General features: G+C 35.8%; 1 protein-coding gene across 4 annotated transcripts in view; it reads left to right on the forward strand.

The window, feature by feature from the left end:
• The window catches only part of LOC149845275 (uncharacterized), a 59822-nt gene that overhangs the window by 23810 nt on the left and 22631 nt on the right, over nt 1–13381 (forward strand). For 2 of the 4 annotated variants that reach the window (XM_089995661.1, XM_089995662.1), the window contains exons 3-8: nt 8889–8951; nt 9813–9899; nt 9990–10142; nt 10404–10555; nt 10998–11232; nt 11371–11481. In XM_089995661.1, coding sequence (XP_089851787.1) covers nt 8889–8951; nt 9813–9899; nt 9990–10142; nt 10404–10555; nt 10998–11232; nt 11371–11481 — 801 coding nt within the window. Of the gene's footprint in view, nt 1–8888; nt 8952–9451; nt 9656–9812; nt 9900–9989; nt 10143–10403; nt 10556–10997; nt 11233–11370; nt 11482–13381 lie in introns of those variants that run through there. The other 2 variants (XM_089995663.1, XM_089995664.1) reach the window with 2 other exon arrangements.

A 13381-nucleotide genomic window follows, 5' to 3' on the forward strand; every position in this document is an offset into this window, starting at 1 on the left:
CAATGAACCAAAAAATTTATCAATGTCCTTTGTGTTGCATCTTTCCAACCATCAACCATAATAGAACAACCCATTTCAGCCCAAGACTCCTTGTATTCTTTGAAATAATCATCAATTTTTTTAATTTCTTCTTGTAATAATCTTCCAGAAATCTCAAATGAAGAAGGCGGCTTCAATCTCATTCCTACTGAGGAACAAACTTCAATTATCTTTGTAAAGTAAGGAGAATTGGTTGCGTTGAAAGAAATGACTGAATGATAAAAAAATCTCGCAATAGCTGAACATAACCTATCTCTGGCTTTTCTATTCAAAGCTGCTTTTATTCCAAGTTGTTTCATTGATAGAGACTCTGCCTTCACTTGAACAAAATCATCAAGATTGTGCTTTTGGGCATCATTCATCAATTTTTTTCATTTTATATATCTTTTCTTAGTAGACTCACCACTTTCATCTGACAAGTTCATATCATTATCATTTACTTCAACAAAGGAACCAATTTCATTTACAATATTTTTCTTATATAATTTGCGTTCCATAAATGACTCCAAATTCTTACGAATTTTTTTCCTAACAGATTCTTCGACTTTGTCGCATGGTTCCACCTCTCTTTTAATACCAGCAAGATGATACTTAAGTCTATTAATGCCACCACTCATTTTTTTTGTACACCAAGTACATTGTACCCTCTTCTTTTTCTTATCAAGAGGTTACTCAAAATCCCACACAAGGTCCTTTCCTTTAGTGAATGTTGTTGGAGTCCTTGAAGATCCTTCTTGTGACATTTCTTTGAGTTTTATGAACATGTCAGGTAGAACTTTTCTTTTTCCTTGAATAGAAGGGAAAACAATGTTATTAAAATCGGTCTACTAGGTGACTCAGTTTCTTTAAAAAACCAAAGAATCAAATAGAATTAAAGGATTTCGTATTCTAAATTAAAAAAAACAAAAAAACAAAATCTGATCTATTTTTAACTGATTCTAATTTAAAATTTAAAGTTTAAATCGACCAATTTTTGATTAAAAAACCGTCGATTTTGGAGGGGGGTCGAATCTACCCCTATTTCGAATAAGCTAAGGGTCGATTCGATCTGAATTGACCGATTAAGACCTATTTTGACAAATTGTTCTCCCTCGGTTTAAAACCCAAACTATGGTTCGCTTACTAGGAATGCACTCAGCCTTGCCTTCGTATCTACATGCATGCAAGTTCCTACCTTTTCATTTGGACATGATGCTTTCATCTAAATCTAAATCAGCCTTGCCTCTGTTCGTGGTGGAGACGACTCAAGTCGTCGGAAAACCCTTTGTTGGAGCCGTTGTTCATGCCAGAAACACACGAGGATGCCGCTGTTCATGCCGGAAAATCTTGCCTGAAAATCTTGCAGCGCCGGAAAGAAACACAAAAGGGAAAAAAATGAAAAAGCATACCTCGTGGGGTCTGAAAATCTCGTCGACACCACTATTCTTGTTGGAGAAGACGCCTCGGAGCTACTGTTCACGCCAGACGACCGGAGCTGCGACGACACCTTACTGTTCACCGTCGAAAAAATGGAAATACAAAACGCAAAAAAAAAAGCACGACGTACCTTCGTCGGAGATACTGTTCACGTCGAAAACTCCTTGTCGGCGTCGCTGTTCACGTCGGAGTTCTCGTCGGATGGCCGGAGCTGCAGCCACACCACACCTTCTCCTTCTCTTCCGTCGAGGCTTGAACAGTGAAGACCCTAAAAGGTTTTCGTTAAAAGGTAAAACAATAAATTTTCAAACATGCCATTATCACGAACAATTTGATTCTTTGTGACTTGTGACTCGGTCTGAGTCTCGCGAGTCTAAGCGATCCAACGCTCGAGTTTTGTCAAGCCGAAAGTGCCTAGAACTCGCCCAAGTCCAGTATGACTCGTGACTCGGCCGAGTCGGGCCGAGTCAATGTTGAGTCGCAACCGAGTCTTCGCAAACCGAGTTTACCTTGCCGAGTTGACTCGCTGGAGATCCGAGCTAAGCTGAGTCACCGAGTTGACTCGGCGAGTTTTAAAACCTTGAATTTCTAACAGAGCCTCCATAAGAACAAGAAAAAAGAATGGTGCATTGACATCTCACTCCTAAGTAAAGTTTTCTCCAAAATCATAAGACCCCCATAGAACATCTCCCTTATGGAAGCACCAGACCATTATTAAGTGGTTAAAAGGGCTAAATCAAGACAACTTTTGAATTCTAGCAACTGTTGTGTTCTCTCTTTTTGAAATCCTTATTTAGAATTTGCAACTATCAATGTCTTGCCAACCATGTACACCGCTGTGTTGCATACAACCACCATTTCCAGGTCTCTCCCATCTCTTACCATTCCTCTTAGATCATGTCACCAAGACTAGCTTTCTTATATGAAACCTACCAATCGGTTTACGCACAAAACTAAAACAAATGTCAAGTCAACTCCTGGGTATCAATCCCATCTGTCCACACCAATCATGTGAACAACTTCAATCCTTCAAGACAGTCCGAATAGCAGAATCTGATTCTCCATTTGGTTGGAAACCTGCACATCAACCAGTTTTATCAAAAAAGATATATGATGGGAGATTTATCCATCCTTAAGAATCTCTCATACAATTAGGCTTCCTGTCTGACAGCAGCTTCATGAGACTTACCATTCACATAGTTCAGCTTCAATTCAATTCCTTCTTAGTGTAAAATTTTGGGTCTTTCAACTAGTCAACACTCAGTGTTCTCCAGCTCTCTATTACTCTAAATTGACATATTAAAAAATAGATTGTTGATCAATGCTAATATGATAGGGGGTGATATTCCCTTAAAGACCATGTTCTTGGACATTTTTCTGTAACTTCCAATAATAAAAAGAGACCTACAAAAAGCCCACCGAGCAGTAAGAGCAAGGTTTTAAAACTCACCGTGTCAACTCTGTGACTCGGCTCGGCTCAGACTTCTAGCGAGTCAACCCGACAAGGTAAACTCGATTTGCGAAGACTCTGCATTGACTCGGCTGAGTCACGAGTCATACTAGACTCGGGTGAGTTCTGGGCACTTTCGGCTTGACAAAACTCGGGCGCTGGATCGCTTGGACTTGCGAGACTCGGACCGAGTCACGAGTCACAAAGAATCAGACGGTTCGTGATAATGGCATGTTTGAAAATTTATTGTTTTATCTTTTAACGAAAACCCTTTAGGGTCTTCACTGTTCAAGCCTCGACGGAAGAGGAGAAGGTGCGGTGCGAGTGCAACTCTGACCATTCGACGAGAACTTCGGTGTGAATAGCGACGCCGACAAGGAGTTTGCTGCGTGAACAGTAACTCCGACGAAGGTACATCGTGTTTTTTTTGCGTTTTATATTTCCATTTTTTCGACGGTGAACAGTAAGGCATCGCCGCAGCTCCGGCCGTCTGGCGTGAACAATAGCTCCAACGCGTCTTCTCCAGCAAGAACATCGGCGTCAACGAGATTTTTCGACACCACGAGGTATGCTTTTTCATTTTTTCCCCTTTTGTGTTTCTTTTCGGCACCGCGAGATTTTCAGGTGAGATTTTTCGGTGTGAACAACGACATCTTCGTGTGTTTCTGGCGTGAACAACGGCTCCAACAAAGGGTTTTCCGACGATTTGAGTCGTCTCCGCCAAGAACAGAGGCAAGGGTGATTTAGATTTAGATGAAAGCATCATGTCCAAATAAAAAAGGTAGGAACATTCATGCATGTAGATACGAAGGCAAGGCTGAGTGCATTCCTAGTAAGCGAACCATAGTTTGGGTTTTAAACCGAGGGAGAACAATTTGACAAAATAGGTCTTAATCAGCCAATTCAGATCGAATCGACCCTTAGTTGATTCCAAAATCGACGGTTCTTTGTTCAAAATTGGTCGATTTAAACTTTAAATTTTAAAGTAGAATCAGTTAAAAACAGATCAGATTTTTTTTGCTGAAATTTAGAATACGAAATCTTTCAATTCTATTTGATTCTTTGGTTTTTCAAAGAAATCAAGTCACCTAGTAAACCGATTTTAACAACATTGCTTTTCTCTTCTATTCAAGGAAAAAGAAAAGTTCTGCCTGACATGTTTATAAAACTCGAGCGATTGGTGATATGTGCATAGGGTTAGTGGCCACGGGACTCCCATCACCGAAAGTGGGAAGAAGTGACTTAAAACATATTATAATCCATTGATTCCCTACCTAGCTACTTTCCGACGACTTGAGTCGTCTCCAATAAAAGGGCATTTATTTTTTTAGTTCTTTCAATCATTACTTTGCGCATAATCTACTAACCGTACATTGTATCTATGTTTTTAACTTTATATGTTTTTAACTTTTCAAATTTTAATTTTTAACAGTTATAGATTTATCAAATTATCAAAGAAATGTCACAAGAAGGATCTTCAAGGACTCCAACAACATTCACTAAAGGAAAGGAACTTGTGTGGGATTTTGAGTAACCTCTTGATAAGAAAAAGAAGAGGGTACAATGTACTTGGTGTACAAAAAAGATGAGTGGTGACATTAATAGACTTAAGTATCATCTTGCTGGTATTAAAAGAGAGGTGGAACCATGCGACAAAGTCGAAGAATCTGTAAGGAAAAAAATTCGTAAGAATTTGGAGTCATTTAAGGAACGCAAATTATATAAGAAAAATATTGTAAATGAATTTGGTTCCTTTGTTGAAGTAAATGATAATGATATGGACTTGTCAGATGAAAGTGGTGAGTCTACTGAGAAAAGATATATAAAATGAAAAAAATTGATGAATGATGCCCAAAAGCATAATCTTGATGATTTTGTTCAAGTGAAGGCAGAGTCTCTATCAATGAAACAACTTGGAATAAAAGCAACTTTAAATAGAAAAGCTAGAGATAGGTTATGTTCAACTATTGCGAGATTTTTTTATCATTCAGCCATTTCTTTCAACGCAACCAATTCTCCTTACTTTACGAAGATGATTGAAGTTTGTTCCTCAGTAGGAATGGGATTGAAGCCGCCTTCTTCATTTGAGATTTCTGGAAGATTATTACAAGAAGAAATTAAAAAAATTGATGATTATTTCAAAGAATACAAGGAGTCTTGGGCTGAAATGGGTTGTTCTATTATGGCTGATGGTTGGAAAGATGCAACACAAAGGACATTGATAAATTTTTTGGTTCATTGTCCAAGGGGCATTTACTTCTTGAAATCAATTGATGCAACAAGTATTGTGAAGAATCGCGAAAATTTATTAAAATTATTTGATGAAGTGACAGAAACAATAGGTGCAGAGAATGTTGTTCAGGTATATCATTTTGTTCTTTTGTAATTTTTTATTGAACATTGATATTTATAATTTGTCTAGTATGTTAATAATTTTTTAAAATTGAAAAATGACAGATAATAACAGATAATGCAACCAACTATCAAGCAACTGGAATGATGTTGGAGGATAGGAGGAAAACCATATTTTGGACTCCGTATACAGCTCATTGCATAGATCTCATGCTTGCAGATTTGTCTAAGATAAAAAGCATAGCTGGATGTGTGGAAAAAAGGTCACGAAGTTCATTTACAATCATACTTTTGTTTTGAACCTAATGAGGACTCAATTCTAATAAGAAAGAAATTCTAAGACCGGTTATAACAAGATTTGCCACTAATTTTATCATGCTTCAATCTTTGTTAGAACATCGAAGTAGTCTTAGAAAAATGATGACATCAGATGAATGGAACAATTCAAAATATTCATCATATGCTGAGGGGAAAGAGATGGAGGATATTATATTTAATAGTAATTTTTGGAGAGTCGTAGAATCAACTGTTAAAACTATAGAACCTCTAGTCAAAGTTTTGAGAATGGTCGATGGAGAAGAAAATCTTACAATAAGTTATCTTTATGAAGTTATGGATAGAGCCAAAGAGGCTATAAAAGAAATTCATGACAATGAGGAGAAAAAGTACAAACCTTAATGGAAAATAATTGACAATCGTTGGGAAAATCAACTTCATCACCCTCTTTATGCAACAACATATTATCTCCATTCCAAATACCACTATAGTCCACAATTTTCTAAGGTATGTATTTGTTTATATCTTTTTATTAATTATTTTAAATTTTGAATATGAACTTTCTTTTATCAATTATCATTTTAATGTATTTGACTATTTGCACTATTTCATGCAATTCACAAAGCATCATGAAATAAGATGTGGTTTAATTAAATGTATTGAGAAGTTGGAGCCAAATATTTCAGCTAGAATAAAAGCATGCAAGCAACTTGAGTTATTTGAAGACGCAAGTGCAGATTTTGTTACTTCTATAGCTGTTATGACTAGAGACGAGCAAAAACCAGGTGATAGATCTTTAACACTATGTGTTGTGCAAAAGGATATTTCTTTAATCAACTTTACAATTTTGTGTGTTTTGGCTTTATGCAGCAATGTGGTGAAAAATGCATGGAATATGTGCCCCCAATCTCCAAAAAATTGCTATTCGTATACTTAGTCAAACATGTTCTTCATTTGGATGTAAACGAAATTGGAGTACCTTTGACAAAATTCACACTAAGAGAAGGAATAGATTGACTCAAAAGAAACTTAATGACTTAGTGTTTGTCCATTATAATTTACGTCTGAGAGAAAAACAATTAAAGAGAACACGTTTTGACCCAATTTCTTTGGACAATATATACTTGCAAACACCAATGGATGAATGAGTCATGCAAGAAGGAGTTTTAGATGAAGATGAGGTAAAACCGTAAAAGATTGTTTGATATTTTAACTTGATTAAAATTCTTTCAATTTAAATTTTTGTCTTTCTCTATTACATGCTTAAGAATATGTCATATTTTATTGAATGAATGGTTTATTAAGGGACTTGGAGATAGAAGTTGAAAACATTGAAGAAGCTAATCTTATTGATGATGAAGGTGGTGATGGAGTTGAAGATGAAGATGTAAGGAAAAATGCAACCACTAGTATTCAAATTCAGCCATTAATTTCTACTTTCAACTCATGAATTGATTCAAATGAAGTTCCAAATAATAACATTTCACCTCTATTTGAGATTTTACTCTTGACTTGAGATATCATATTTTGCAAAAGTGGATAAATTGTGGATGTTTGAAATTTGATTGTTTGAGTATCAATTTGGTGATAGACTTTGTCATTGTGTTATGATTATTAACTTTATACTTATGAACTTTGTAATTGTGTTATATGACCATGGGCCTTATGCCTTATACTTTATATTTCTTACTTGTACAATTGTACTAGATTGTGGTGCATGGTTTACAACTTTTCTAAATTTGCTGGTTACATATGATACAATACGAGTACAAATTGAAGTGAAAACTGAAAATCGAAAGTTGATTACTGAAATGCATTGTAGATTGCTCAAGTATGATCATCTTTACTTTAGTTTTTACTCTTAGTCTTACTCTTGTAAGTTTTTAACTTAACTTTACTTTAGGGTTTGTTTCTATTGAAATATTGAATTATTGTTTTGCTTGGTTGTTCGATTTCTTGCTATTAAATGAGTAATTATAAGTTAGATATAGTTTTACTTGATGTTATTTTACTTATTAATCAATTAAACTAGTAATTAAGTCATTCTACAAACCTTTATATGTTTAAATAACAATTTATATATTATTTTTCTTTTAAAATCAAAAGTTAACAAAACCCGGTCCGAGTCACCGAGTTGACCTGCCGAGTCACGAGTCAATAAAGAACGAGTCGAGTCCCGAGTCATTGGGTTTTAAAACCTTGAGCAAGAGAAAAAGACAAAGTTTGGAAATTAAAAGAAAAAGAAAATAATCACATTTCAACATGCTTCTTCCAATTTTTGTCTCACCATCTGCTATTTTCTCTCTTTGCCAATTGCTAAGTTAATGAGGAGTAAAGAGTTCTCTCGCTCTACCTAATTGGTTTCTTTACAGGTGGAAGAGAGAGTACATACAAGTAACCCTATAGGAAAGTCCCCTCTCGCTACTGTTTGGTAAGATTGGATAGGGTATTGCTTAAAGTGAAAGCATTAATAGCATACCATGCAACCTACATTAGTTAATGAAGTTTTAAGCTAGACCCATTATGGCTTTTGCCAGGTACGTTCTGCTATTCTACATGCAACTTTGGAAGGAATCCAAGCCCACCACCTCAAATAAAGAAAGCAAGAGTTGCTTTTAGAACAAAATCTCCCATTTGCTTTAACTCCACTGTGAACTATTTTGTTTGGAAGGCATTTTTGGGCATTCTATCAAGATTTTTGGGCCAGCTCTTCACAGACAAACTCTAAGTAATTGCAATCCCAGGTAAGACCTGTTTAGAATCATGAGATCCTTTTTTTATCAAATAGGAAGGCTGTTGCACAAAATGTACTTCTAAGTAATTGCACCATAGATCTTATATCTATTTATATGAAGAAAAAATCAATTAAGGAAGAGGGATGTCTTATTTGTCCAAATGGTACTTCGAACTTGGAATGAGCATGAAGGAATTAATGATACTTCTTTATCTTCTGAGTTGTTCTGCCGGATCGATCACTCAAGTTCTTTGGTCTCCACCCAGCCTTGGTGAAAATAATTGGATCACTTCTTATGGATTCGTTGAGAATGATTGATAATTCAATAATATATTAGCAAATGATGGGGGGTCCTTTGTAGTCCATGGCATTATTTATCTAGAAAATCATAGCGGTGAAAAGTGCATTGATCTTTTAATTCCATCAGGTTTTGTGCATCAAATCTGGTGGTTATATTTTTTAATGCACTAAAAGTATTGTTTTTTTTATCAATTTTATAACGAGCAATTAAATGTGCATGCAATATAAATTTGTTCAATTATGCCTGATGGTGCTGCTACATTATTGGACTGATATATTAAAGGGTTAATTTATTTGTTTCATTTTTATTTGCTCTTGTAGGGAAGAGACTTAAGCATAGCAGAAAAGACAAATTACTTGCTTTTCATGATTAATGCTTTTCAGGTATTTAACTTGTTCATGACCATCTTATATTATGTTGCTATTGCTATAATGCGTTATTTTTATGTTGGCTGTTGGAAGTAGAGTACATCAGCTCTGTATTTTTTCTGTGTAATATATAAATATAATGTAGCTTGTGAGTGTTGGTGCACATAGAAGGCTTGTTTTCACTGGAAACTCTATCTCAAGTATTTAGTCATAGAATTGCATGATGACTGGGTTAGTGGATCTTCCTGTCTCAAACATCTTGTTTGGCTGAAATATTTCCCTGATATTTTGGTGATACTAATCCTAAAAAAAGTTATCCTTCCAAAAGAAAAGAAATGGTGATACCCGATTTGATGAAAGAAGAATGCTGAGAAGAACTTTGTACTGAATGCACTTGGTATATTTTGAAGTTTTCCTCTTTTTATTTTTCAAAATTCAGAGAAGCATATGATGGTCAATCATTTCTTTCATACAGCCAGGGTACTTGCCTCTTGTCTTGGAGGCTGTGGCTGTTTATGTTGAACTTTTTTCCTTTCATAAAGTTGGCCACAATCTGTGTGATGGGTGATGGAGCGCATTGCCTGTTAGATAGGGGTACAGGGTGCACAATTGGCTGACGGCGATTGTGCACCAGATGTTCATGAAGTATGGATTTGATGCTGCCAAAAGTATTTAGAGGGATGCTTGTAGACACTACAGAGATGAACCCAATTAGTAAGGTTTGAGTGCTCAGTTTTTTAAATTATTAAGAAATCAAATAACTAGTTTTTGAGAGGCCTCTCTGTTTCTTCAATTGCTTTTCTCTTTGATAAAAAAAACTGTTTTACATATAAATTTTTCAATATGACTAATTGGTGTTTCGTGTTTCTCTTTTAGAGTTTGGAGGATGAAGTGGTCCGTGAAACTGTCCTGAAGTTAGTTAGCCTGCAGCTGTGGCACACCCTTTCTGTTGGCCGATTCAAGGTGAAGACTTTCTTGTTTTACATAAAATTTCTTTGACATTTCGTTGTTTGCAATTTTAATGAAATGAATTTTGTTTTCCTTTGTGTCAAGATGGAACTCTGCCTCCATCCCCACCTAGTTGATAAATGGAAAAAGATGACTAGAAAAGAAGCCAAAAAGGCAAAGAGAGAAGGGAGTGCTTATGATCCATCAGCTATGCTTGAAGTGAGATTCTTGAGAAGATTGATTGATGAATTTCTGGAGGTATTGTGTAACATTGTTTGCATAAGTTTTGTTACTTCATGTTATATTCAATTTGTTTTTTCGTTTTCTTTGTTTTATGTCCATAACTTGCTATGCCCATAAAATGTGTACCAACTTTCAGCTTTGTTTTTTCATATGCTAGACTGTTACAAATCAAGTTGATACTGATTTGTGACAGTTCAAGTTTCCTGTTTCATTTCCCTTGTCTGTCACTTGTAATGTGCATGAAAGAGATTGCTGATGGTAGACCATTATTTTCAGATACTAGATTCTAAGGTTTTATTACAAAAGCAAGTAGTTACTGAAGTGATGCAGTCAGTTGATGCCAATGAAGTTGATGATGCTTGTGTCCTGTACTGCGAGAGGTTTGTGGAGTTCCTGATTGATTTGCTAAGCCAGCTGCCTACGCGGAGGTATTTCTACTCATAAAAGCATGTATTTGTTTCCACAAACTTATGTTCTCCCCGTTCTTCAAACCTACTTCTAAACAACTCAATGCACATAAGCAGGCACACAAAGACACACACAGGAACACATACACAATATTATATTCTTTGTATTTTTTTAATTTCTCAGACACTTGACTTAGCATGCGTATCCTGCATTGACATGACATAACACCAGACATGCCACTACACTTCATTGACACAGTCAAACCTGTGTCTGACAACTATAAACTCCTTATGATTAGGTGGTTTCCTATAATATACTGATTCTAGCTGTTCATCCATGTATAATTGGATTAAGGTCTGCTAGTCCTGTTGTTATAAAAGATTGGTAGAAGATGGTTATATTACAGAACTTGATAACCTTCATTCATGTGAATATTCTAAGGATTTTCCACGAATGTTGCAGATTCCTAAAACCTGTTGTGTCTGATGTTGCTGTTGTAGCTAAGTGCCATCTGAGTTCTCTTTATAACCATGTAAAGGGAAGGCTGTTCTCCCAATTGGTGGACTTACTCCAATTTTATGAAGGTTTTGAGATCGATGATCATGATGGAACTCAGCTAAGTGATGATGATGTCCTTCTTTCTCATTACTCTCGTTGGCAAGCTTTCCAGCTGTTAGCTTTTAAGAAAATTCATAAGGTTTGTATTATGAAATCTTTGTGAGATGTTTCACGGGTTCATTTACTTCCTGTAGAAAAATTGTGATGAGAATAGCTGCAGTCTTCTCTCTTACTAAGTTCACCCGAATCTTTCCTAACATACAAGTGTTTGTTCTAGTTGCGGGATCTTGCATTGGCAAACATTGGCTCTCTTCATAAGCGTGCTGATCTCTTGAAGAAATTGTCTGTGTTATCAAATGAAGAGCTGAAAGATCTGATCTGTAATGAGGTTAGTTACATGAGATTGAATGTGAATTTTTATTTTTTCGAGGCCAGATGTTATGTTAATCTTTTACTATTGGAGATGTCCCTGGCAATAATAGTACTTTCTATCTTAGGACAGGAAGATATGAAAGCACTAATATATGCAAAAGAATTGAAACCTGCAAGAATGGGTTTAAGCTAATGAGATTTTGAGAAGCCATTGCAAATAGGTAACAAAAAATAAGTGTTACCTAGATGTGGTTGCTACCTAGTCTAGCAAGTCCTACCCGATTTAGGTTATCATTGTACTTTTTGATAAGTGTTTTATATGGATTTCTCTTTGTACTCACCCATATTGCAACCCTAGCACTCACTTAGACCACACCTAGTTGACTGGAACATCTTGGCTGTCTAGTTCTTTGGTTAGGTTGTGAAATTTGCTAACAACCCTAAGGTAATCCTTAGTGTTAATTATGTGGATAGGCTTGTCCATTCCACCCATTTAGTGGTGATGAATGTTAGGATTATGAGGGGCATTTTTTCATTATGCCCATAAGGGGTATTTCTGTAATTTTTCTTCTGACCAACCAGCTTGGTTCAGTTATGGCTCTTTCTTGTGCTGTAATTTTAATAGCATACTTATTAATTTTGTTTCTTTCCCAACGGCTAGAAATATAGTTGTTGGGAGGCCCCAACAACTATATGGTCTAATAACTATAAAGCCCTTACAACAAAAAATAAAAGACAAGAAAAAACAACAAATCTGCCCCTAATGGACAATACCTATTACACATGAAAAGTACAAAAAATGGCCCTAGAAGGCATTACTTATTACAAAAGAAGAAACATATACACACACACATACACACACATATATATATATATTGTGTAATATATATGCAGACCTATACACATATATTTAACAAATGCCACTTGGACTCAAGTAGGGATATCTCATCCCAAAAAAGACATCCCAAAAAAGAGATAGGGCATTGTAGTATTTGCCTATGCTCGTATCACTTTGGGTCATGGTCCTTACTTTGTTTTCAAGGTTGCATACACGTGCAATATCCTTTAGAGAATACATGTCTTGGAGATACTTCTATGCATCATTTTTATAGTCAAATTTTTCCAAACTCGCACACTTGTTGATATCCACGCTATTTATGAGCCATGACATGATTTTGGAGTGACTCATCTGTAAGAAGGGAGTCCTTGATCTATCTACATACCGGTCATGGAGAGAGAGAGAGAGAGAGAGAGAGAGAGAGAGAGAGAGAGAGAGAGAGAGAGAGAGAGAGAGAGTCATCTGTAGTTGCGCCCTTCATTCTATTTATATGATGAGTATATAATACTAGGGTACTGAAATACCCCTTAACAACATGCTAATATACATTATACATTGATTGGGTCTGGACCCGATCCAGTATATGAATCGGGTCGGGTCGTGCATATACATAACGACGACTTCTTTTCAGCCTTCCTCAAGTTGTGCATGGTCCTGAACCATGAACAACTTGCCCTTCAGAAACCAATATCTGTCCTTTGTCAACCCTTTAGTGAGAATGTTAGCAACTTGTTCTTCAGTTGACACATACATGAACTCAATCTCTTTATCTTCAATCTTTTTCCTAATAAAATGTTGATCTATTTCTGTAACGCCCCAAAATTTCGACTTGTGATTTCGAAAACTTTATCGAAAAAAACCTTTCAAAGATTTAAAGTTTTAACTTTTAAAAATGACAGCGGAAGACATTTAGAAAGGAACACAAGTCAACAATTCTGGGTACGTTAGCTGAAAAACCATCATTCACATGTACAACAACTTAAAGGAATTTACGAAATAAGGCAATCGATTAAAATCTGCAGTTTATTACAAAATGAGCATTTTATTCCAAAGTTCAATAAATCTAAGAAAACTCCAA

This window comes from Nuphar pumila, chromosome 2, assembly GCF_984573655.1.
Source record: "Nuphar pumila chromosome 2, dmNupPumi1.hap1.1, whole genome shotgun sequence".
Classification (NCBI taxonomy): Eukaryota; Viridiplantae; Streptophyta; class Magnoliopsida; order Nymphaeales; family Nymphaeaceae; genus Nuphar; species Nuphar pumila.